A 27551-nucleotide genomic window follows, 5' to 3' on the forward strand; every position below is an offset into this window, starting at 1 on the left:
TTCTGGTATAAATCTGGTCAGTTACATTAATTTTACAAAAAAAAATACAAAGTTTTATGATTTCTGATTATTTACTTCTATCTGCAGCCACATGTCTCAAAAATATGTGGAACTGCTCACATTGAGGATTGAGTGTCTAGGGCCCTGCAAGTGTATCACTGTTAATGCATAAATTACTCTTCTCCACTAAGAAACAATTCAGACAAAATATATCTAAGCCTATGTAGTCATACTAAGTGTGAATTATAAAATACACCAAATAGCACACTTTCTAAAACTTACCTATGGTCAATAGAGAGACATATACCTCTTAAAATAATTATAGAAAGGGCAACATTTGAAAAACCTAAACCAAAATATAAAATGTGTGAGTCAATAGCTGCTAAAATCATTATGTTGTTTTGTTCTTAACATGATAATATAGAAGTGTATCTTCACATTGATTTCAATGACAGTTTTATTTATCTCAGTTTTTCCTTCTGAGATTTACAATTTTTGTTTTATGGGGGAGTAACTAAGCAATTATGCAGATAGAGTGAAACACTGTTAAATTTTATAGTCTCTATATTGCTTCTGCCTATAAATGTGACTGATCACACTGACCATGCACAGTGAAAAAATAACCCCCTCATTTTTCTTTCTTCTTGTTCTACATCACTTATAAAATACAAGACAAATACTATCTTCCAAAAAATGTTTTATTAGTATAAAATTTAAGAGTATTTAAAAGTCGAAGGGAATAAAAAATCAAGGCAGCTAGTTCCCTAAATATTAGTGTGACTTTGGCCTGTCAGATTATATTGTAATTCTATCCATAATTTTGAGATATTTTTCTTCCTTATATGCCCTTACTAATTTTCAAGATCTCTGAAAACATGAAGCTCACCAAACACGGAAGAAACTAACGAAGGTCATTCCAAGAATAAGAGGCTTTATACTTTGTCTCAAGAGAAAAAGCTGTATTTTAAGAATTCTGATGGTCTGCTAATGTTGCTGAATAGTACAGTTCACCCCTCTGAAACACAAAGCTTAAAAACTAACATCTATTGTGGAATAAAACCAAAAATGTGATGCCTATAGGTTTTTTTTTTTTTTTTCCTTGAATGCATTTAGAAACTTAAAGCGTGGATAAAGAAGCAGATCTTCCCTAGACTTACCAGCCCTTCTGAGAAGGGTAAGGGCAGCAGAAAGCTTGGGAACATAGGGTAGTCTTCCAGCAACTAATTAGAAATTGAAAAGCAATCTGACCATGTACTTTGCTGTTTAAATAATGACAGTTTAAAACTTCAGAGAGCGCCCAAGTCGTTATAGCCAAGATCCCCAAAGTTTGTGCAATCAGCTAATCAGAAGGCCCCTGCTTATTTCCTGTCAAACAATCAAAGCAGGAAATATGAAGACCACTCTGAAGATCCACTAAACCAATTAACTGCTTACTTTTAACCCAAGCTTCCTCAAGATGCCAACTTTTGTCACCTTTGTCAAAAAAAAAAATCAATTTCGTTTGACACCCTTTTCTAACATCTGAGACCTTTGCATCGCAATAGCAAGTGATATTAAAAAGGTAATGCTTTCCTAACTCCCTTTTAAGCAATTACAAAGTCATGCTACATTAGTAACATACATCTTCCCCGGGAAAAAAAAAAAAAAAAAAAAAAGAGGGACTAACAATCACTAACTAAATGGGCAGTTATGTTGTTCCTGTGTTCCATAATGCATCTTTTCATGAACAATAAAAGAAGAGAGGTTGCATTAGTCATCAGTACATCCACAGTAGCACGTTTTCTGCTCTGCTTTGCTAATTACAGGATCAGCTTTCAATAAATCTCGAATAACAAGCTGCATGTGCTCAGCAGGGCAATGGAAAGCCCCCTCTTACTCTACACAAAGCTCAGCAAGAATGATGCTCTTTGGTTATTTCTCCAAAAGGAAACTCTCCCGTAATACAAAAGAAACGGCTTCTTACTGGGGCAAGGAAAGAGATAAATTGTAATAGGTCAACTTTAGCTAAAATTAAGTGCATGATGAATTATGTGCATAGAAATCTTTAAGTAGGGATGTCCACTGTTTTCAGAAGAAGTGAAGGTAATCACTCCATCTTTAAAAAAATCAAAACTTGAAGCAAAGTGTAAAACCTACCATCGAATTTTTCTGGGACAACGCAGGTGTCATCATAAAACTGCCTGGGACCCTTTTCGAACATACAGCCTGTGGATGAAAAAGGGATACATTTATTCATGACAGAAATGAAGCCCACAAACACTTAAAATACAACCATTTAAAATAAAAATTGTGATAGAAAATGACTCTGCCACCACCTTTCAATTCCTTGACTCTGGACACACATTTTAACCTCTGTGCCTCAGTTTTGTCTTCTACTAAATGGGATGACAGTAACACCGCCTACCATGTTATAGGGCTGCTGTAGTTTAGAGTGATGCCTAGTACACAGTGAAATATAAAAGTTAGTTATTTATATTGCTAACTCAAGGCAGAGCTCACCTAAACATTGGCAAGGATTTATCATGCATTGTCTCCTTTTTCAGATTCATCTAAATTTTATTGTTCAATGAAAAAGTGAAAAGCAAGGTGAATTACTGGTATTCACATTATATTATTAGTCTGATGCTCTGAGACAGATTTATTTTATCCCCTTACTCTCTTGTAAAATATTTAGGTGGGTTAACCTTCCTGTACTCAATTAGCAAGATAAGAGGAAAGAAAAGTTTCCTTTTTTTTTTTTCTGTAACATAAGTCCACAGAAAAAAATGCAAAATAAATAAACAGCTTTTCATAATAATTTCCTCTCTCAAATATCCTTCACTGTGAACTTTCGTTGTTGCTATCTGTAATTACCAGGAATAAATTTCATAGAGTTTACTTTTATTTCTCAAATTTATTGGTCTTTATGGTGGGTATATAATACTAACAAACAGAAGCAACGATAATTACATTGCATTTGTGCAAAACTTTTAATTTCAGATATTTTACATTTACCATCTCATACTACCCTTTAAAATTCTACTAATATCATTTATACAAATAACCAATATTAGACCTAGCCTAAAAGGATGCATCCAAGTCAATCCTACTAAAGAGACGTAGAGTGTCTAGGTTAGGAACCATGCACATATTTCAGAAATCCTTTAGTGAGGATTATATCCAGACGAAATCATTTTTACCATTACTTTTTAAGTATCAAAGTCCTTTAGAGGCAAAGCTTTCCTACCACGGTTATCACAAGCCTGTCTATGAGAAAACTCCTTCCCTAGGCCTCCTATCTGAAATCTCATTCATATAAATTATTTGTCCAAAAATATAAAATCCAGAACATTTAAAGGTGAAAATCTTTAAATCAGTGGTATTTTACTCCAAAACTATGACTAGGTCTGTAAAAGCAAAACCAAATATTCCTCTAAGATACATTTCAGTAGTAGTAAAGGGGGCTAATCTATAAAGCATATGTTCTATTTTAAAAGGATGTGATTGTTGGCAAAAAAGAACACAGAAATCCACTTTTCAGTTGTTTCTATGCATATGACTCATGTTAACAACCCAATACAAGATAGCACTACTTGAAACATCTTCTTTTTACTTTGGAAATAGTCTTAAAACAATTGCTTAGGGAACGTAAATGATTTTTCCCAAATAATATAATGATTAATTAAATGACGTCATATTTGGGATGTCTGATTATTCTGAATGGTATTTACACGGAATTTCAATGGTGGATAACTTAACTTCTGTTCTGCTGGGATGAGCCAGGAAGCCTTCTTGCCTCATATAAATGGAGTGGCAGCTAGGCACTTCTGAAAGAGGAAACAACATTGGTCAAAAAGAGTCTGGAGCTGAAACGCTGCGGTTATCAATGGACAGGGTGCAGACAGAAAAGTTACAGAAACGGACACAGGTTCCCATGTGGCGAACATGTCAACATATAATCAACATTTCACGCAGGGCCCACACATGAAAGAATGAAGAGTATATATCTTGGTGAATGCTGATTCTCTTGAACAGGAAGGTGAATTCAAAGTTTTACCCAAATAAACCTTGCTAAAGACCAGCTCAAACAGCAACCCACATGAATGTGATGGTGTCCTTGAAACAGGGTCACAAGTTTTAAATATGCCCCAGGACATTTAGCAAATAAATTTGCATAATCCCATAGCATTCTATGAATATAGCAACATTTGAAATATTTAGAAGCTTGCAAGTTGAAAATACTGTAAAATGTATTATCAAAAGTTTTATTATGCTATTATACTATGCCTTCTTTATATGAAGTATTACGATGCATATAATTTTGACCATATAAAAAACAGAGTTAACACTGTTTCCTGATATCTGCATTTATAATAGGGTTGCAGTATAGTTAATCTTTCAGGTTACCAAATAGTTAGCAATCCATTTTAGCCCAGCTTCTTAACCAATGGTACTTCAAATTAATTTTTAATGCTATTTTGATTTATTCCCAGACATAAGGTCCCTTAAAGCAGCTGGGGCTGGAAGGGACAGTGTTAATAACTCTGCCATCAGCTCAGCAGCTGCTTTGAGGCAAGCATTTTGTTGAACTAATGTTGACACCCTGCCACAAAATACTTTTATTGACTGCTGCACACCTGGATTGCGGCTATAAAAACAGCTGGCTGACTCTGGAGGCAGCTAGAGGAAAACAGATAGGCTAAACTCTATTACATATAAGTGTGACTAAATGCAGTCTTTCCTTCCCAGAGTGGGAGAAAAGGAGAAAGGAAATGCAAACATTTCTGAGAAATTCACTATTTAATGTCAAAGAACACCTTATAAAGGTGTTTTAACATATTACAAAATTAGCATAATCCTGGAAAACTAGATATTTGACATCAAGCTTGAGATCTGATGGATAATTTCACTCATACCTTCCTTATTCAAATGGCTGATTTGTTTGTTGCTATATTTACTTCATAATATTCTCAATAAATTCAAATTGATGATATTTAAGATATACTGACTTATAATTCATAATAAATTAATAACTTATGTGATAAGGCTAATGCCGGAATCTCCATTACACTTCCAAAGGCCCAACTTGTGAACTAAATTCTCAAAAAAAGCAATGGATGGCAAATTGGAAATATATGGAATATGATTGTGTTTTTGCCAATTCCTATGACTATTTATACTCTAGTGTAAATAAAGTTAACATCTACCTCTTAAAATGGACAGGCTTGGCTAGCATTGTTTAAATCTGGTCTATACTTAAAATTGGTGTCCTTTATACAGTCCAGAGAAGCCTGAAAAAATATGGCTAAGAAGAGATTATCCCCATAAAGTAAGTAAAGTCATGTTATCCTTAAGTGATATCAGTTAATTTATGACTATCAGAGTGGGTCAGACTCTAATCAAATTGTAGAAACATTTCCAAAGTGATTATTCAATCAAATGACTAACATGGTTAATTAGGAGCCATAAACATTGCTCTGAAGTTCATCAAAGTAATGACTCGCCCTGAAAAATTACTGCTAATTAAATTGCCTGCTGCTTTCATTTCTACCTTATCTAATAAAAAATCCAACCAATGAAGTTTGGCATTACATTTTAACTTTTGTTAAATGCTTGACTATGATCCAAACTAACTAAGCGGCGACTTCAAAGGCAAATGTTTTGTGGCAGAGAAAGGAGGCATTTCATATGCATTCACTTCTGTTTCTTCACGAATAAAATGTACAAAGGTCAACAACCATAACAAGCTGCAGTTTAACCCATGCAAAAATATTAAGATGACTGCATATTCACACTCTCCTATTATGCATCCACAGATTATAGTTTAAGGATCATTAGTACACGTACAGCACAATGGTTATAAACATGCACCTTGTCATCTGATAGAACTGATTTTGAATCTCAGTTGTGATATTGCACGGGAGTATGACATTTTGTTGTTAACATCTCTAACTTCCAACTTCCTCATCTGTAAAATGGGAATAATAATAATAATGACATCCTTAAAAGGGTTGTTGGGAGGACCATATGGAGTAAGTTATGTGCAACATTTTGTACAGTATCTGCACACTGTAAGAATTCACCATAAGGGACTTATTATTAATAACAGACTCTATTTTTAAGTGATCCTCACAAGTATTTAAACTTAGTACTTTAACCACAGTACTTAAAACTAGAAATAATTATATATCTAAATAAGTTACATTTGTTATCTTACTTTATTGTTCTTAAATTATATGAGATGAGTGTTTTGTCGATTATTAGTGTACTTATTCTGGATATTTTTCACAAATCTATTAATCTATGATATTTAAAATACAATAACATTCATTATAAACTTACAAGGTTTAAGCCAGACTCTCCAGTAGATGCTTTAACTATTTGGGGTACCTCTTTTTTTTTGTTTTTTGAGACGGAGTCTCGCTCTGTCGCCCAGGCTAGAGTACAGTGGTGCAATCTCGGCTCACTGCAAGCTCTGTCTCCTGGCTCACGTCATTCTCCTGCCTCAGCCTCCCGAGTAGCTGGGACTACAGGCGTCCGCCACCATACCCGGCTAATTTTTGTATTTTTAGTACAGACGGTGTTTCACCATGTTGACCAGACTGGTCTCGAACTCCTGACCTCAGGTGATCCACCTGCCTTGGCCTCCCAAAGTGCTGGGATTACAGGCGTGAGCCACTGAACCCGGCCAGGGGTACCTCTTTTGAGCTTCTTTTTTACAGTATTACCCCCTCATGTTAGTTCCTAAAGCACTCTGGCTTTAAAAGTTTTAAATTAAATCTAAAAATTAAATTATGTAAATTTAATTTAGGACAAAGAATTTTATTTGTTTCAAAACTTGTGGATCAAAGAGCTCTATGACATATTAGTACTGGCCAAATCAGCTTACAGAAATTAAACTGCCTATAATTTGTTACAGATGAGTTCATGGTGATGAAAGCTGATCTAATATGCTGCAAAAATTCAAAGCAACAAAGCGCTGTTGTCATTTTAAAGCACTAATCAATGTAGCGGAAGTTAAGAAGAATAATAAACTAACACCCAAAACTATCTAATTTGATTAGTCTTCACGTTTAGCAACACTAGTAAAGTTCTCTTCAAATTAAAATGCTCAGACAAGAAACTAAAAAAAAAAAAAAATAGTTACCTTCTTCTCTGTCTCTTGATTTGCATTTTCAGGCTATGTTGGGAAACACAATATTGATTTGGGAAGCTTTACCAAAGGTTTGACCACAAAGCGCAGTTTTGAATTTGCACATTTAAAATTGCTAGGCACTCTCTGATTTGCATATTTACTGCCTCTAGGGCAGAATGGAGGTTCTCCTTTAGGGCAGAGTTTGCTTAAAATTTCAAGGAGCTACATCAGGCCAGGGCAAAGAGAAACGATTTGCCCCAATTGTCTGAGATATCTGTACAGAAGTGGCTGAAATTGCTCTGTTATCAAATAGTGTGTAAATCTGGAATTATAACATATTATAACCTCTAAGTAAGGGAGAAAAACAAGTCTCTTTCATTTGATGCTTTTGGTTAAATTCCTCCAGCAATAAGGGGTGTATAACTTAATTAAGCATCCAAATCTCTTAGAGTAAATGAGAAATCTCAGTAAAATATAAATAGGTTTGATGTTGTATTTTAATGTGGTTTTGCTTTCCTACAAGTAAATAGTGCAAAGTTGGATTGATTATACACTTGACTAACTCCTTGTGGAAGTGATACGACAAAATCAAGTCCATATAAACTTGTCTATTGTATATTGATGATTTCTAAAACTTGGCACATTAAATATCCAGAGCCAAAATGTGTATGTAAACACATATCTGAAATTACATACTCAGTAAAAAATGTGTGTATCAATGCTTACCTAGCAGTTTCAACGAGTTTTTCAAAAATGTTTGTCTATTATCTAAAAAATACTGAGTTGTATTAATAATTAATGTCACCAATCTCATTCAAGAAAGATGAGCATAGTGACAGATCTTGCCAATATTTTCTCTCTTTTAAACTTAGTACTTTACTAGATCTTTTGTTTGCTTACTTCTTCTCATTTCCTGGTAAGCTCACAGTTTATGTTTAAAATCCAAAAGTTTTCAAGAGTGCATAAATAACCTGAGTTTTATGCAGATGTGTTTAAATGCAAAGGCATCACATATATGCCATACTTTTAGCCTGTTTTTCCAATTGTCACATCTCAAATTGAGTGTAGTCAATTGAGAAAACTTATTTCATAAAGTTTCCTAGAATGAATGATAATGGAAATACATTTTTATACCACTTTTACCATATAACCACTATATTATAGAACAAGTCTAAAAGTAATTATCTCCCAAAATAAGGACATATATATCTGCATTCATGTGGGAATTAGAGCAAAAAAGTCGTTTTATGAGACCTAGTTGCTGTTTATTGGGAAGTTCAATGTGAACATAACATCTTAGTTACTAAACCTGATGTGAATGCAACATCTGAGTTACTGAACTGGATGTGAATATAACATCTTAGTTACTGAACTTCACATGAATGTAACATCTTAGTTACTGAACCTCATGTGAAGAAGGCAGCAAAGCCGGAGAAATCCTGACAAGAGAGTGATGAATTTAGTATTACCTCACTCACACTTAGATGGGATCTTTCTCTTTAGGGTTTTAAGTAAACTGTGAATATAAATAATGTAAAATCTGCAGAGATATTTACTTCACCATAGATCAGATGTACTGAATCTACTATTGATTGACTGAGTATAGGGGGAGAACTATGTTATGGTTTTAATACGCTTGTAATAGCATTTGCAAAATCTTAAAAAAAGAGAGAAAAGTAGGGGCCAGACACAGTGGCTCAGGTCTGTATTCCTAGCACTTTGGAAGGCCGAGGTGGGCAGATCGCCTGAGGCCAGGGGTTGGAGACCAGCATGGGCAACATGGCGAAACCCCGTCTCTACTAAAAATACAAAATTTAGCCGGGCATGGTGGCACGTGCCAGTAATCCCAGCTATTTGGGAGGCTGAGGCAGGAGAATCACTTGAACCCAGGAGGTGGAGGTTTCAGTGAGCCAAGATCGCACCACTGCACTCTAGCCTGGGTGACAGAGTGAGACTCCATCTCAAAAAAAGAGTCGGCTGGGCACAGTAGCTCACACCTGTAATCCTGGCACTTTAGGAGGCCAAGGTGGGAGCACTGATTGAGCCCAGGAGTTCAAGACCAGCCTGGGCAATATGGTGAAACCCTATCTCTACCAAAAATATTTAAAAAGTTAGCTGCGTGTGGTGGCACGCACCTGTAGTCCCAGCTACTCAGGAGGCTAAGATGGGAGGATGGTTTGAGCACAGGAGGCAGAGGTTGCAGTGAGCCCAGATCATACTACTGCACTCCAACCTAGGCAACAGAGCCAGACCTTGTCAAAAAAAAAAATAAATAAATAAAGAAAAAGTAAAAGTAAAATAAGTAAATAATGCAATTATCGCAGTTATCTGAATTTAAGTGCTTTTGAAAATTTAAGGCTACATGGCAAAAAATAACAGTATAGAATTTTATCTACACAATTAAAATCTTCTCTTGTAAGCACCTAGGGTTTTCTTTTGGACAGTACCCCACACAAATAATGACCAGATCCAAACAACATTAGATTTTATGATCTACTAGGCTTACACTATTACAAGTTTTACAAGCCTGTGATAGTCTTATTAAGCTGAAATTTTAAAATAAAGTTGAAGTGATAGAAAACATAGGCACAATTGTAACTTTGAGTATTTATTTTTTTTTTTATTTTGAGACAGAGTTTCACTCTCGTTGCCCAGGCTGGAGTGTAATGGTGCGATCTCAGCTCACTACAACCTCTGCCTCCCAGGTTCAAGTGATTCTCCTGCCTCAGCCTCCCTAGTGGCTGGGATTACAGGCATGCACCACCATGCCCGGCTAATTTTGTATTTTTAGTAGAGACAGGGTTTCACTATCTTAGTCGGGCTGGTTTTGAACTCCTGACCTCAAGTGATCCACCCGCCTCGGCCTCCCAAAATGCTGGGATTACAGGCGTGAGCCACCGCGCCTGACCCACTTAGAGTATTTATTTCATACTACCAAACACTGACAATTAACAGAGGTTTAAAAGAAAATATGATACAGTATGCCATTAGCTGCCAAAATGGGCCACACAAAATTCTGAAGAGATAGTGGTTTTAATGTGGAATTTCAATGCCAAATTTCTCTCTTGCTGGAATCTACATGATTTGAAAAAAAACATACCACGAACGGCTTTGTCCTCTTGTTTTCATCTCTCCTTGGATCACCAAAATATTCAGAAAACGTTTTCTATTTGCTTTGAATATGAATAATACTAGTAAGAAGTTCAGCAAGACTGTTTCCCTATGTCAGAAGCAGTGTAACACTACAGTATCTTGCTGGACTAGCACAATATGATTGCTTTAAGAGTATCGTCTCTCTTATTTTATCTTATCCTCTAGCCCCAAATATTGTACTTTTAATTGTTAGAAATAATAATGGCATCTTAATAAAGGACTAGCAGTCTTTGAAGAAGTATCCAGTCAAAATAAAATCACGTCAACGGAAATCCTTTATTATTGCCTGCACCCCATTACATGCTAGAAACTGTATCAGTAACTTTATGAACATAACCATATTCAACCCTTACAAAAATACTGAGAGATGAGAGTTATTTGCCCTTCTATAAATGAGGAAACTGGAGGCATAAGGGGTTACAAAACATGCTCAATATGACACAAATCGTAAATGGATGTCAGGCCCAGGGTTTAGTTTAATATTTCCAGTGTCATACTACGTGAGTGGTTTTAGTTTTTAATACTAAGAAAAACAGATGAAGCAGTGAACTGTACAGACCCACACACTAAAAAAAAAAAAAAAAAAAAATTACCAGAATGGAGAGTTCAAAAACACTTTTAAAGAGAATAGTTAAATGAATCACAATAACACATGCTTGTTGTTCTTTTGGTTTTGTGTTTTTGATACTTTTCATATTTATCTTTGAATTACTCTCCTGTAAAATTTTCCAGACTGTTAGAAACAACTAAATAGAAACCACACACACACACACACACACACACACAAGAATAACTATCACACACAAGAATAACTATCTATTTAATCTGATAAAAACTCCTTGAAAATTTTTTCAAGTTGTTCATATCCTAGTTGAAAATGTTTTATGAAATAACATGTCTCTGTTCCTCAAAGCTATTAGTTAACTCACTTAAATATAGAAATCACCTAAGTGTAAAAATTCTACAACTATATTCGAAAGCTAAAATCATACACTTAGTTATGTAAACACTTTAAAAAATGTTATATGTTCTTCTTTTGTCCACATTCATGAAACAGACAAAAACACACAAAGACACACTCACACAAAAAAAACACACACACACACACACACAGAGAGAGAGAGACATCCAAACATGTATCTTTAAACTCATTTAATTTCAAATCTCAGTTCCACTTAGAAAAACAGTTGTATATTCACTTTACCCACTTGAAATAAGCAGTTCTGGGCCTAAATATCCTGGTTGTTTTATTAAAAAAGAAACGAAAAGTCCCACACTATAAAAGCACACTCCACCCCCTTCTAATTGCCTTTTTCCAAGCTAGTACAACTCACAAGCAGATTATCCATCCCTTCCCCCTTTCCTGCCTGTAAAATCCAAGTTAGACAAACACTGTGAGGCTGAAATGACATATTTGAATGGAATTCAGACCCACCAGTTCCTGTTTATGTTTCTGATTTGAGAATGTTGTCTTCTCATTCACTATACATTAGGAACACTGCAAGGCCATAAATAGTGTCAGGTTACTTGCAAGCAGGACCAATGAGCATTAATCATTACTTCCAGTCAACTGGCAAAAGCAGCAGCTGATGGAACACTACACCCTTCAGCTCTGTATAAATGGACATTCCAGAGAGAGAGAGAGAGAAAGAGAGGGTGAGTGTGGATGTGTGTGTGTGTGTGTGTGTCCTTTCAGTCTCCATTTTATGAATGAAACTCCAGGCTCTATAGCGTCCATTCATGTAAGAGAAATGCTTACAGGGCTCTGCCCCTAGGGATCAATCAGTCATGGGTAAAACTGGTATGATTGGTTTAAGACAGCCTTCAGCCTTCCATTACTGACTTAAAATGCAGTCCCTGTCCATTTGGCCTGTGTTAATGCATAAAGAGTAAATCCAGACTGTACTCTCAATTCTCAAATCAAATCACTAGAGCCAATGCCACTTACTGTAACTGTAGATTTAGAGCATATTTAAGGATTTCTTATAAAAACTGATATAGTGGGCCAGAGTACTGGTTTGGGAGATTTGCTATTTTAACTCCAAAAGGAATGAGGAAAACTTATATGAGACATGCTAAGCAATAAAAGGCAAAGTCAAATTGTGAGGCCAATCTATGACCTCTATTATAATAACAAAATCAATTAGGAAGACATCACTGTCACTTTTCACAATTAAAGCACCTAAAAATCAGAGATTAAGTGATCTACTAGTCCACAAATCACTGGCTGAGTAAAAGAAAATTATCTTTGGATATTGAGAAAGAGCTAGGATGTTAACATTTTCTGAAAGTTCAATAGCTCATTCTTTAAAGTTCCCAAGTGATCCTACACTTGCATTTCTTTAAGCAATAGTTTCAGAGTTAGGAGGGAAAAACTGAGTGGTCATGTTTCAGGAGAAAATGTAGCCATAAGCAAATGATGTTTTGTAATGGAATAAGGCCACGGTTTGGCCTTTGGAAGTGTTACATATCAAGTACAAAAGGCCAAAGTTCATGGAATCATAATCATTGCTGCACTGGAAATTACTGAAGATGGCAATATTTAAAAATATCCAGAGTTTTTAGTGGGAGGAAGCAATATATGAGTAATTATGGAAATGGAAATACTTTATGAAGAGTCAGTCCTATCCTGAATAGTGTTAAATATGGAATGGGTTTTATCAGTCATTTGTAATTTGGTCCTTGACTCCAAAGGGGAAAAAAATCACTTTTTTCTTTCAGTGACCTGAAGCCATGTGAGAAAAAAGTTGCAGTAAACAGTCCCCGTGTATATCTCTAAACCACTGATCAACAGATCCTTACCATGCCTACAGAAAAGGAAGAGGATAAACATAAAAATTGCCCAGTCTTTGGTTTTAAACCTGGGAAGGATTATTTATTATGGCATTATGACAAATATTTCTAATATCTGATAAATAAAGTCATACAGAATAAATAAATTTATGGCCATATGTTAGAGCTTAAAACTAAAATACTTAACATAGGCAGGTGGGAGATGAACCCACCATTCAGAAAAAATATGGGACAGAGGAAAACCACTAAAGAATGAATGTATACCGAATTATTAATATTTTGTTAACTTTTTTTCCAGGGCTTTAAAAATATTCAATATTTTCTAAGGAATTACTCCTTAAGGTGGTTCAAAAATATGTAAATAAAAATGACAAACAAGATGAATATTTTCAAATGTAATATTTCATATTTAAAATAATTGTAATATGTTGCCTAACTTATATTATTCAATGTATTTAAAGTCTGATCAATGTAATACATGAATTACAATTTTATAATTATTAGGATATAAAACTCGTAATAGATTGATTTGAGAAGTATATGCATTATCTATATTAAACTAATTTGTTTAGGTGTTCAGAATTCTAGATATTGTGGTTTTTATAATTCTAGGCCTTCTCCTATAACTATGTAAGAGGGAGGCGGGCCTTGAGACTGTTAGGTGGTTGCTGAGAAGAGAAGAAGGCACACATTCATAATAACTTGGTGACTCTTCCATACTTTCAAAGGGAATATGAATGGAAAAATAGTATCCTACTTCCTTTCCTCCTTAGCTGCCTAATTAGAATCCCAGCAATAATACAATTTTAAAAAAATAACTAAGATAAAATAATTTCTTCAATGTGAAAACACTGAATAGTAAGTGACACTGGAATGTTCAAACAGTGGTGGTATGTGCCTGTAATCCCAACCACGGTGAGGCTAAGGAGGGAGAATTGCTTGAGGCCAAGAGTTAGCAACTTACCTGGGTAAGACAGCGAGACCCCACCTCTTTAAAAAACATCAGCCAAAACAAAACAAGACACACACACATAGAATGTTCAAGAGGGATAAATTATTGATCATGGGTTTTTCATTTTGGAAATAATGAAGCCTGCTAGTTTATGGCAAACCTTGGATATTCAAACTAAATATCAGTTACCTTTATTTCTACTCCCTGTGTTCCATCTGACTTTAATTAGTATCTTTCAACAGCTTTCCTTTTTGTAATCACTGTATGCTTTCTGTTTCCTGGATAATATTTTTGGTTGTTTATGTGTGCTCCAATTGTTCAGAAAGGATGAAAGAAAAATGTATTGGAAAATATGAGGTTAGTTTCCCTAGAATACATATCTCCTCTTATAAGTAAACAGTAATAAATTGTTTTTTAAGGTAAAATATCCTGATGACACAATTTCTGAGATATTGCTAGACGAGTAGTAGTAATAAATGCAATAGTAATCATTTAGAAATAAATAACTGGGATATTTTAGCCCTCTGAATTTTGTTATTTTTTTCTTAGGTTTTGTGCAAGTTTAGTCAGTTGATTGAGGCTCTGACACCTCATCTCCAAACCTATAAAACACTACTCATTTATTTATATAGATGCAGAAAATAACCGTGTTGTTCTTGCTGCATTACCCAATGATTTAATCCTACAACTTTCACTTTCAAACCATATTATAAACTCTGCAAGGGGAAGTCCAAGCAATGCTTACTACTACAGGCAGCATTAGGAATTACTTCACTACTTTTCCTACTATTTGATTAGGATGAGTATCCACCAACACAGCAAAACATAGAATAACATTTACAATATAAAAACATTCCTCTCTTGCCATTTCAGAAACCCAAGAGTATTTAAATTTCTTGATTAAAGTGCCAGCTTGGGCCTATGTGAATAGCAGATAGATTTGTCAGCTCTGACAGATGAATGTTAAACATATTCCAGTTTGAACATATTTAACATGAGGTAAATATTTTTTCAGTATTTATTTCATCATTTTTCTGCCTACACATAATTTTTCGATGTGCTAAGGACAGATAACCGTTCTCTAAATTTACAGGCTTTTCTGCTGGCTTTTGTCAAAGCCCTAATAGGGTAATAAAGAAGTATATGAGGAGCTTGGGAGGGGCTGTTGGGGTGAATAATGGATGGATTTTAAATGAAGAATGGGCCGGGCGCGATTGCTCACGCCTGTTATCCCAGCATTTTGGGAGGCTGAGGCGAGCGGATCACCTAAAGTTGGAAGTTTGCGACCAGCATGACCAATATGTAGAAACCCCGTCTCTCCTAAAAATACAAAATTAGCCGGGCATCGTGGTGGTGCACCCCTGTGATCCCAGCTACTCGGGAGGCTGAGGCAGGAGAACCGTTTGAATCCGGGAGGCGGAGGTTGCAGTGAGCTGAGATCGCGCCATTGCTCTCCAGCCTGGGTGACAAGAGCGAAATTCCGCCTCAAAAAACGTAAATAAAATAAAACAAAATAAAATAAAACAAAGAATAGAAAAAGCACCCTATTCCTCAAAACCAGCTTTCTTTACATCTGTTTGAGATCCAGTAGTCCCTCATAAGCTTACTCGTGAAAAATGGATTCAGCTGACTATGGTCTGAAAAGCACAGCTCAAGGTGAAGTGTAAGCCACTGAGCCATCAAGGGCATTAAGAAAGAAAGAGTGAGGTCCAATGAGAAGACTCAAGCTCTAAGTTCATGCAATCAAGGACTTAGAGCTTGGAAGAGTCGTTAATTAGCCACTTTTTCTTCTCATTATTTTTCAGCCTTTTTCGAAGGAGCACCTCCTCTTTGATAATCTCAAAAGATCACAAAAGATCACTTCTTTGATAATCTCTGTTCTTTAGAATGCTTGTGGTATATTTTTTAAAAGAAAGCAGAATGCATCTTCCTCATTTATATCATTGAATTGCTATATTTTTCTACCTCACTGCAGTGAACACCTAACATTTAGAGTAAAATGCGAGCACTATTTAATGTGAAATGTGCTCCTCCCAAATTAGTGAAAGCACATCTCACATCTTCAAGCAGATGCTCTTACTGCCCTGGATCATGAAGAGCCTTCGAAAACCATACAAAAACACTCAGTATTTCCCTTTAATCTGAACAAGTATGTAGAAAGACAAATCATGAACTCTGTACTAAACTAACTATTAGAAAATCCTAATTTTAGTTTTGGCTGCTTCATAATATATCTGTGTAACTGACGGTAAGTTACTTTAGTTGGATGAACCTCGGATATTTATCTGTAAAATTTGGGTGTGGAGAAGAAGTTTGAAGTAGGTGAACTTCAAGAGCTTTCATGATAAAAGGATTTAGAATTCTATGAAACATTTATTTGTATCAACTTCCCAATTTAAAATAGGGCGAACAACATTTGCCGCCAAAGAGTTACGTGCCTCCAAATTGAAAAAAGGCCTCATCATTAGGGGCAGGAGTGGCCTTAAGAAATACAATTTAAAAATGCAAAAACGTTTTCTTTGGCAAACATATGATGTTGAGTTCTCACCCCTACCCTCTGCTTTTATTTTATATTCTCTCTAAGCTCAAAGTTCGCAGCATTGTCCTTCATTTTCTTATTTTAGCTATCTTCCTCTTGCCTTTGAAAGTTCTTCTTTTCCTCTCTTCATTCCCTACCATGATTAAGTTGCTCCACCACAAGGCCGAGAAGCATTGTTTAAACTAATTAGGATAACAGAATAGGTCTTAAGGGCTAAAAACACCTTATTAATGTATATTATTCCTCCAACCAACTCCTGGGTTAAGATTTTTAAAATACTACAATGTGCAAAGGAATAAAATCCTAATGGTAGGATTGCAAGCACTGTGCAAGGGGAACATGAATCCCACTAAGTAGGGCATTATTTTCCCTCCCTCCTCTAAGGCAGTCCAAGACTCAAACCAATAGAAAGTCATTTATGCTTACAACACACGAGACTATAACATCCTTTACTTGTTTTCACTTATAGGACTGACATGATGAGTTTGGACACTTGTCTTCTTCAACTATAAATGGATTGATTTTTTTGAAAAAAATACTTATTCTGGTTGATTAGGAAAGCAGAACATAAGCATTGTTAAAATATAAAATGTTAATACTTCACAGATAAAAAATATCACCTATAATATCACCACCTATATACAGCCACGGTGTTTCTGCACTGGCTCTTAATTTGCATGAGTTATGCTTTATGTTATGCTTTATATACTTTTAAAAACTCAGCAGTCTCATTTCATTAAATATTTTTCAAAAATCTCACTTCTAATGGCTGCATAATATTTCTTTTACAGGTACCCATAACTTACTTTACCATTCACCTAGTATATATTTTTAATATTTCGCTTTCTCTCTGTCTCTCTCAAACATTCACTATGCATCTTTCACTATTTCTTAGAATAAATTCCTGAGAGTAGGCCGGGCGCGGTGGCTCAAGCCTGTAATCCCAGCACTTTGGGAGGCCGAGACGGGCGGATCACGAGGTCAGGAAATCGAGACCATCCTGGGTAACACAGTGAAACCCCGTCTCTACTAAAAATACAAAAACTTAGCCGGGCGAGGTGGCAGGCGCCTGTAGTCCCAGCTACTCGGGAGGCTGAGGCAGGAGAATGGCGTGAACCCGGGAGGCAGAGCTTGCAGTGAGCTGAGATCCGGCCACTGCACTCCAGCCTGGGTGACAGAGCGAGACTCCGTCTCAAAAAAAAAAAAAAAAATTCCTGAGAGTGAAATTAGCCCCATCAAAACATGTGAACATTGTGTGCTGATATTTTCTAAAGTCAAAGTTTAGTTTCATGTGCCCACTACCCCTCTACAAACAATCTACTGTAAGATATCAACAAGTAAAATAAAATGAAACAAAAAAAGCAAAATATCAACCAACCAACACATTCAGTTCTAATAAAATATATTGCTATAAACATCTAAAATATTTGACTCACTGGACATTATGAATTTGCAAAACCTCATATGTGGTCATGAAAATGAGAAAACAGTCTTGACTCTAAGAAAATAGGATACTTTGTACGGGAATCTCCATGAGGCACTCCAGATGAAGCACTCAATGTGTATTTAATACTTCTTATGTGGGCATTTGGCCATAAAGGCATGGAAAAAAAAATGTTGGATTTAGAAAAAAACAACCAACCAACAACAACAACAAAAAATGTGTACTGCTTTATGCAGCACAATAGGCTGGAGAAGAGAAGGAAAGGGACAATAATAGATGGACTGGATTGGATCTTTTAGAACCTAGTATGGTACAATCATGATCATACTGTACTGGTTCATCAAATTGGCCCTAAATATCTATTTCTTGTTTCCTCACTGTCTTCTGATCAAAGTTTTTTCCTTTTCTCCTGAATAAAAATTCCTACTCTACTAACATAGTATTTTGCATTTTTTATCTTAAATATTAGGCAGTTGAAATTGCATTCCTGTAATTATAATTATAATTAATAGACCTTCCATTTCCCATGTCATAATTAATGTCAGGCTTTATTAGAGCACAATCATGCTACCTTTTCCCTTACGAGGCTTCTTTTATTTTCACAACATTTATGGTGTATAGAATTAAGCAATAAAGAGTTCTAAAGGCCTTCCATAAGAATAGCCTTTGGATTGTAGATGCTGAGATCGTAATTGACTTAGAAAATGCTTTTTACGCAGTGGCTCATGCCTGTAATCCCTGCACTTTGGGAGGCTTAGGCTGGCAGATCACTTGAGGTCAGGCGTTTGAGACCAGCCTAGCCAACATGGTGAACCCCCGTCTCTAATTAAAAACATAGAAAAATCAGCTACGCATGGTGACACATGCCTGTAGTCCCAGCTACTTGGGAGGCTGAGGCAGGGGAACTGCTTGAACCTGGCAGGCAGAGGTTGCAGTGAGCCGAAGTCACACCACTGCACTTCAGCCTGGGTGACAGAATGAAACTCTGTCTCAAAATACAAATACAAATACAAATACAAAAGAAAATGCTTTCTACATTGTTTTTAAACCACATATAAATCTATGTGCTTCCTAATGTGCTATTTGCTCAACACCAATAAGTGAAAAAAGAAATCAGTGATTCAGTGATAAATACATTAGATTTCCTCAAAGGTTATTAAGTGTACTTTCAGCAGGGATGAAAAAACTAACAACAAGCAAACAAAATATCTACAGATCATACTTCTTGATTGCAATGCATGACATATACAGATGTGTCAACTTAACTGCAGCAATTTCATGGCCAGCAAAATACATTTTGATACCCACAGATTAAGTTTTCATAAGCCCTGGTTATGGGGTTACTATATTTATTTTAAACCCTATCAGAAGGATATAATTTTACCATTTACCTATTCAAGCAAAACACAACTGTATCCTACTGGCAATATTGAAATTAGAACTCAAAGGTGGTATACAACTTTGGTAATTTTAAATATAGTTTAAAGGGGAGAATACAATATAAAATTAACAGCTTTTTAGGTAAGTATTTTATAAGTAATCTCCAAGACATGGCATACTTACAAAAGAGATGCCATACATACCTTCAAAAACCGATGCTGGACTATGTTTTGAAGATTATGTATGACTCAGTCTGTGCTTTTGAGGGTCAAAGAGTGACTGGCTCTGAAGTCCGTATTATGTACGAATGTAATTCTTACAGCACAAGATTCTATATTTCGCCCTTATTAGAATCGTAAAATCTCTTTTCCATTAGGTTCACATCTTAAGAAAAGTTATACATTCTCAATACCACACTACATATAACTGTATATACAATATAAATATGAGGAGAAGATATACATGGAGCAACAGAATTAAGAAAAGAGTTTCAGGCCAGGTGAGGTGGCTCACACCTGTAATCCCAGCACTTTGGGAGGCCAAGGCGGGTGGATCACGAAGTCAAGAGTTTGAGACCAGCCTGACCAACCTGCAGAAACCCCGTCTCTACTGAAAATACAAAATTAGCTGGGCATGGTGGAGCATGCCTGTAATCCCAGCTACTTCAGAGGCTGAGGCAGGAGAATCACTTGAACCAGGAGGCTGAGGTTGTGGTGAGCCAAGATCGCGCCACTGCACTCCAGCCTGGCAATAGAGCGAGACTCTGTCTCAAAAAAAAAAAAAAAAAAAAAAAAAAGAGAAGAGTTTCAATGTTGCTCTTTTTGGTATCATACATATAAAAACATTTCTAGGCAGGGCATGGTGGCTCACACCAGTAACCCCAGCACTTTGTGAGGCCAAGGTGGCCGGATCACCTGAGGTCAGGAGTTCGAGACCAGCTCGGCCAACATGGTGAAATCCCATCTCTACTAAAAATACAAAAATCAGAGGGGCGTGGTGGTGGGTGCCTGTAATCCCAGTTACTTGGAAGGCTGAGGCAGGAGAATCTCTTGGATCCGGGAGACAGAGGTTGCAGTGAGCTGAGAATGAACCTCTCTGCACTCCAGTCTGGGTGACAGAGCGAGACTCCACCTCAAAAAAAAAAAAAATTTCTAGAGCACAAAAAGAAACATTTTAAGTGCTATGCTATACATGTTCTTTGGAATGATTATTTGAGATAATTTATATGATTTCCACGTAAAGTTTCTTGAAATCATGATTAATTTTAAAAACTACAACAAATTAAAATGTGGTTTGGGGAATAAGGATAATATTAATTAACAGTATTTGAAATTTACAGAGAGAAATGTATACTATTTACAATAAAGCCCACTGTATTGCGGGGTTCTTCATTATAGACACCAATGGACAGATACAAAAGATTCTAAACTGAAACCACAAGGGGAATTTCAAGATACTCCCCAAATTACAGACCCTGGGGCAAAAATTCAAATGAAGACCCTTATATAATCTGCTAAAATTTCTTAAATTATAAATCAGTCAAGCAAAGTGATAAATAAGATGTCTCCTCATCTTTGCAACTATATACCATAACAACCTCGCAGCTATGTCAAATTTAGTAGTTGAGGAAATCTCTAAAATGATCCAGGAAGAGTATGGTATGAAGAGAGCCAGTACCCAGTCTTCAGATCCTGGCACACCCTAAATTTTGTGTCTCTTCCTGTCCTTGAGCTCAATATTGGGCCACACTGTAAGAGTCTCACATATCAAGATTCATCCTCATGCCCTCACAAACAGCTGCCCTTCACCCTTGAATCTAGGGCTATATATAGGAGCAATGTGTTCTGCTTTTCAGAAAACAGGGCCTGGGATGAACTTACTCAGGCCCTGGAAGTAGACTTAAGGCCACTTGGGCAGAGAATTCATAGGTCTTGGGGAGCCCGCATGCTTTCTAGAAGTTGAGGCATGCCTCAAGAGGGCCAGTTCCCCTCGTCCTTTGAACTTATTGGCCAGTGTAGAAGGATGACTAGAAGCAGACTTCTAAGTCACAGGGTTCTCTGTTGAAGAGCCTTAAGGACAGTTCATTATCAAGTAGGTAATCTTATATGCAAACTGGTAACCCTGGAGATAGTTTTCTTTACTCAGGTAGACTAATGATACAAAAATTGAGCAGAGGGGGCCGGGTGCAGTGGCTCACACTTGTAATCCCAGCACTTTGGGAGGCCGAAGTGGGTGGATCACGAGGTTAGGAGATGGAGACTATCTTGGCTAACGCGGTGAAACCCCGTCTCTACTAAAAATACAAAAAATTAGCCGGGCGCCTTGGCACGTGCCTGTAGTCCCAGCTATTCGGGAGGCTGAGGAAGGAGAATGGCGTGAACCCAGCAGGAGGAGCTGGCAGTGAGCCGAGATAGCACCACTGCACTCCAGCCTGGACAACAGAGCGAGACTCCATCTCAAAAAAAAAAAAAAAAGAAAGAAAAAGAAAAAGAAAAACTCAGCAGAGGAAGCAACAGTCGCTTCCTAAAGAATGCCCAAACTTTATATCCAGACAAAAGGAAATGATATGTCCACATCCACAACCATCTATTGACCACAGATACAATAATGTTAACAATATTTTACAGGTACATGGTAACCTTATAAACATTAGCTTGTATTTCATAGATTATTTTTCAAAATACCTGAGATGTGTTAAAAACAGATGTCCTGATTTGGCAGATTATAGAAGGAAAAACTCAGCAGAGTTAAGTAATTCTTCTAAAGTCTCAAGGTTCAAATATTGGTAAAGTTGGTGGTACTATTTTTTTTTTTTTTTTTTTGAGACGGAGTCTCGCTCTGTCGCCCAGGCTGGAGTGCAGTGGTGCGATCTCAGCTCACTGCAAGCTCCGCATCCCGGGTTCAAGCAATTCTCCTGCCTCAGCTTCCTGAGTAGGTGGGACTACAGGCGCCGGCCACCTCGCCCGGCTAATTTTTTTGTATTTTTAGTAGAGCCGGGGCTTCACCATGTTAGCAAGGAAGGTCTCAATCTCCTGACCTTGTGATCCGCCCACCTCGGCCTCCCAAAGTGCTGGAATTATAGGCATAAGCCACTGTGTACGGCTTGGAAAAGATTTTAAACCCTCCCTCCTTTCAGGAAACCCCTCTCCCCTACTTGACGTGCAGCTTTGTACTACTTTCTAGCTCACAGAGACAAAGCTAAGCTCTACGAATAATCTGTGTTATTCCCCTCTTAATATGTGAGAATTCTTACTTAAGAACACTTAGAATCTTTGCCACCAATAATTTTTTTTTTTTTTTTTTTTTTTTTGAGATAGAGTCTCAGTATGTCACCCAGTTTGGAGTGCAGTGGTGCAACCTTGGCTCCCTGCCACCTCCATCTCCCGGGTTCAAGCGATTCTCCTGCCTCAGCCTCCAGAGTAGCTGGGACTACAGGCACCTGCCACCACGCCTGGCTATTTTTTTGTATTTTTAGTAGAGACAGCGTTTCACTGTGTTAGCCAGGATGATCTCGATCTCCTGACCTCATGATCTGCCGGTCTCAGCCTCCCAAAGTGCTAGGATTACAGGCGTGACATGCCACACCAGGACCTCAGTTATTTTTTAAAAAGTGTTATAAGCAATATGTGACCTAGTTCAGAAGAATATTACTTTCTGTAAACAATGTTATTAAGTAGCACTGTAGTAGCAAAATAAGAAGAAAAAAAGTGCAGAATTAAGAAAAAACATTGCAATGTCCCTCTCAAGCTGTGACTGTGCATGATTCTGTAAAGTGTATTTTTCTTTGAACTGGTTTTGTTTCCAGACATTTCAACATCACCTCATGTCAAAATGACTTGATAGTCTAAATCTTTACATGTAGATGAAGTTTCAATGAAGGGACAATATCTGAAAGATCTCATTAAAAAATGGTCTGGAGCTACCCAGTCTGATACCAACACTAACCAATGTGCCAGGGGAGGTGAAAAGGTGCCTTGAATGTAATTTGAGTAGAGCAGGGGCCTACCTGAGTCATATGCAAAATCTCTGGGTTCCTGTTTAATCATCAGAGGAGGGGGAAAGCTTTGGCTGGCCGCACTGCCAACCATGGTGTTGTGTTCATACACTGGGTCGTGGTACTCCTGCTTAAAGCCTTGTGGTGGGAAGGGGATGTTTGGCTCAGACATCTGGCGTTGGTACATAGGACGTCCTTCCCTTGGCATTGTCGGCAAAGGAGGAAAGGAGTTACAGGGTTCAGAAAGCTGGCGGCGAAATCTAGGGAATAAGAGAGTGTGTTTCAGATGAAATGGTAACATGGAATATTCTTTAAAATACTGATACAGTTTTTCATTTCTTAGTGAATGAACATGATACCAGCTGACCTGAAGTGTAAATCTTTAACAAGCATTACATTTTTCTTTCCTGGATTAGTAGCTCTATGTTTTTTAATCATATGACTTATATTCCCCTTCTAATCAGTCTCTTGCAGCACTGTTGCAGTATATGAATTAAAGATGTACTTTGAGTAAAGATTGGAGAGCAATGAACAACTTTGAGGATTTTACACACACACACACACACACACACACACACACACATACATCCATTAATGGCTAAAACGACCAGTTCTAAATCAATTGGATCACTGATAATTTCTAAACAAAGGGGTCTGAAATGATTATATACAAGAAAAAAAAGGGGAGGGAGGAATAGGGTCTGATCCAAACTACATCCTCTGTCTTTTAATTCTATTACCAAACTGATCAAGAAACAAAAAACCAAACAAACAAAAATCTACCTATTGGTTTTCCTTCCATTACTATCCATTGCTGAGGAAGCAAGAGAGGAATGACTCTTCTTAAATCAGCAGGAGTTTCAATTCCTCAACAATGTCCTAGTTAACATTGTCTTTTAGCAATAAACAAAACTGTTTATTATAAGGACTCAAACCCAAGCTGGTTTTAAAAAGACTACCTCTTTACTGTCAAACAGCAATGCAGACCATATTGGCTTCCAATAGATTCAAATACATTATCAGGGTGATAAAAATAAGCGTAAATACACAGCTGATCTCCAAAGGTGAAAATAACATATAGTGTTGTATAGATTTGGGGCAAGTCCCACTGTTAGGATATGAGGAAGTTCTGAGACCTCGGCAGAAGGCTAGAAATGAGTCCTATGCCTCTTTGTTCTTGGTTATACTTTATAACGATTGGCTAATCACATAATCGTACTGTTCTGTGTTTCTCATCCATAATATCATTGACCCACCACAAAGATGTGGATTAATTAAAGATTTAAAAGTGCTCTAAAAATGCCCCAGGAGTGCTTAAAAATAACCTATAAAACATTTCTATGAGCAAATATAAGCCTATTAACCCCCCTACTAAAAGCATTCCTGAGACTTTAATTTGGAAAGTTAGCATTTAATTTCGGTAATGTTAAATGAAAATAAGGTAAAAGCTAAAGAATGGCAAAGCAATTGCTTTAGCATTTCTAAGAACACTCCATCCTGTGATTTAACTCTAGGCTCACTGGCGGTCATGGAAAGCACTGAAATTCCACCTACACCTGCAGAAAATAAACTTAGAAACTCGGATATTGCAGAGCAGTTAGGCTGACTGGCACTGCATTCATTTCCCTTCTCTTGCTTATTTCATTAGCCAAAAAAAGAAACAGAAATTATCATTAAGAACTGTCAAGGAGTGAATCAGAAAATTGTAACTTGAAGTTAAAATAAGAAACTGGCTTACTTGTGAAGCCTTAAAAGGAAGTTAATAATACTTGTAACTGAAAGCTTTGTAAGGAATCAAGCCATTTGTTTTTACGAGTCGACCTGATTCCAGTTGGAAGTTGCTGGGGAACATGTATATATCAAACTCGCATGCTTCCCAGAAGTTGCAAGGTTTCGGTGTAATTCTTAAGAGCCGCTGACCAATGGTAAAGAGAAAGTGATTCAAGAAGCTTCTGGAAAGGAGTTAACAGATACAGAGAACATGCTGATGAACTCCCGGATAAAGAAAAACAGGGTGTAAGTGGTGGAAACACTGAGAAAGAGAGACAGGGCTCCTGCACAGTGGGTTCAGGAAAAAGTGCCAAAGGGCTGGCCCGAGGAGCAGAGTGAGGCTGAGGAAAGGAAGCAGGGTGCAGGCCAGTTGGCCGTAAAGCGTTCCCAGAGTGAAGTGGGGTGCCTGGCTGGAGGGGGTGTTCTGGGGAAAGGATCTGTTCCCAGAGCAAATTTGCCATTTATAACTGAGGGACTGTCATTTGTTGGCCAGAGCCCTCTAAGAAATCCTCCTCAGAAACATACGGCTTTAGAGATTTTCCCGGGACTGGCCAGCTGGTACTGTCCTCAAAACTCAGTCAGGGGTCAGTGGGAAAAGACCCCGAGCTTCCCTCTTGGAGTTCCGGGCCGGCTGTTCTCAGTCTCAAATATTTGACTTCAAGTAGAGAAACTAAAATGGATTTGGCTAAAGCATTTCAAGTTAGGTCACCTAAAACCAGGCACACTGCTTATTCAGCAGTCACCTTCCCTAAGAAATAACCAGTTTGCACAAAAAGTGAATTATACAATCTATAATTCTGGCACTGATCAGAAGAGTGAGATTCAGTTATCGAGAACTCCGAGAAGTCACCAGTAGTGGAGGAAATAAAACTTTGTTTGTTCATACTTTTGTTCCCTTTTAGCTGTGCACAATGTGCATCTGTTTAATGGCCCACCCTGCAATAAGAATTCTTTCATCTGTATTTACAAAACTGTTTACACAGATGGACATACCATTGCACTCTGACAAAGTCTCAAGGCTACGGGGTGAGAAGAAAAAGATAATAGGAAGCATTTAATAACTACCCCACAAGAGGACCTAGTGATGGATACAAGAGTGGAAAAGATAAGGCTTTGTATCACATTGTAAAGAATGCTTTCATCTTATGCCCTTTATAGCAAAATGAGTTTCTGAATTTGAGATTGAGTCCCATGAAAAAAACCTATAAAAAGCAGACTTGAGTGCTCCCTTATTTTCAGAAAGTTGCCAGTGGCATATCTTCTGCTTTCCTCTGCTGATCTAGAAGATTCCTTTGGCTGAGTTATTTTTACAATGGTGTCTCAGAGCCAGTTTGCACTGACTTATTGTTAAATTTGCAGGCATTTTTTGAGCCAGTTCTTAAACACAGCCACTATTAGGAGTTAAATTATACAACTTCACAGTCAAAAAAATGTTAAAAACAAAAGATAAAAATGCAATACTCATCACTTTCTAATTATTTTACTACATTTCATTACCAGTTATACACCTGAGGTTACTGATGTCTCCCGTATCCGTATGCTAGAAATACTACATTATGCTGTGCTATTGCATCTTTGCAAGTCGGCATTCAGGGTTGTCACAGTGATGGCTCATCGTGGGCCATGAAAGCAATATGTACATCACAGACCCAGCAAGAGCTACTGATGAGGCCTTTTTGTTTTTCTCCCATGCAGGCTAAACATTTACCAGTAAATGGTAAATATTGCTAAACATTTACCAGCACACCACTGCATACAGCAGCACAAGGCAGAAGTGATAAAGAAGGAGAGCTGCTGTATATGAGCAACCTGGATTTTAAGCTGTATATTAAGGTAGTACATCTCAGAACCTCTACAGGTTTTATTTCATATTTTATTTAAATATGAATTTCTTAATCTCAAGGAGTCACGAATTACCTAACACAGTATTCTCCTTAGATCTATGCTATGTTTCCTGTCTTGCTCCTTTCTAAGTAATACTAATTGAGTCTCTATCTCTTTAATTGTATATTCTCAGTGTCCAGAGTCATGTGTCTACTGATATTAAATATTCATCACTTGGAAAGGATGGTAAACAGTTTTAATCAAATAAGTTCTATTCTGCAAAACTATGTACAGCTGAACCATTCAATATAAGGTAAAAAACCTAATTCCATAAGCTACCTACTAAAATTAGTCTCCTAACTTTACAGAAGAAGTACACACATATGCTCATAAAAGTGGGATGATCTGATTTAAAGTTTAAGTGAAGCAATTTAATTCAAGCAAAGCGAAAGGGAAATGCTCAAATGTCAGTAGATAGATTAATTTTCCATTTTAGCAACCAATTTAAATGTTTATAAAAGGAATGTTTATAAATGACTTTCTCCACAAATTATAAGTATAGATAGAGTGAGCTCTTTCTAAAAATAT

At 36.9% G+C, this 27551-nt stretch overlaps 1 protein-coding gene across 1 annotated transcript in view; it reads right to left on the minus strand.

Annotated features, from left to right (window-relative positions):
• The window catches only part of LOC105475610 (ETS variant transcription factor 1), a 97737-nt gene that overhangs the window by 15542 nt on the left and 54644 nt on the right, over window positions 1-27551 (minus strand). Inside the window, 3 exon segments of the mRNA XM_071094897.1 lie at window positions 2137-2205; window positions 3738-3806; window positions 23382-23629. Coding sequence (XP_070950998.1) covers window positions 2137-2205; window positions 3738-3806; window positions 23382-23629 — 386 coding nt within the window.

This window comes from Macaca nemestrina, chromosome 4 (assembly GCF_043159975.1).
Source record: "Macaca nemestrina isolate mMacNem1 chromosome 4, mMacNem.hap1, whole genome shotgun sequence".
Lineage (NCBI taxonomy): Eukaryota > Metazoa > Chordata > Mammalia > Primates > Cercopithecidae > Macaca > Macaca nemestrina.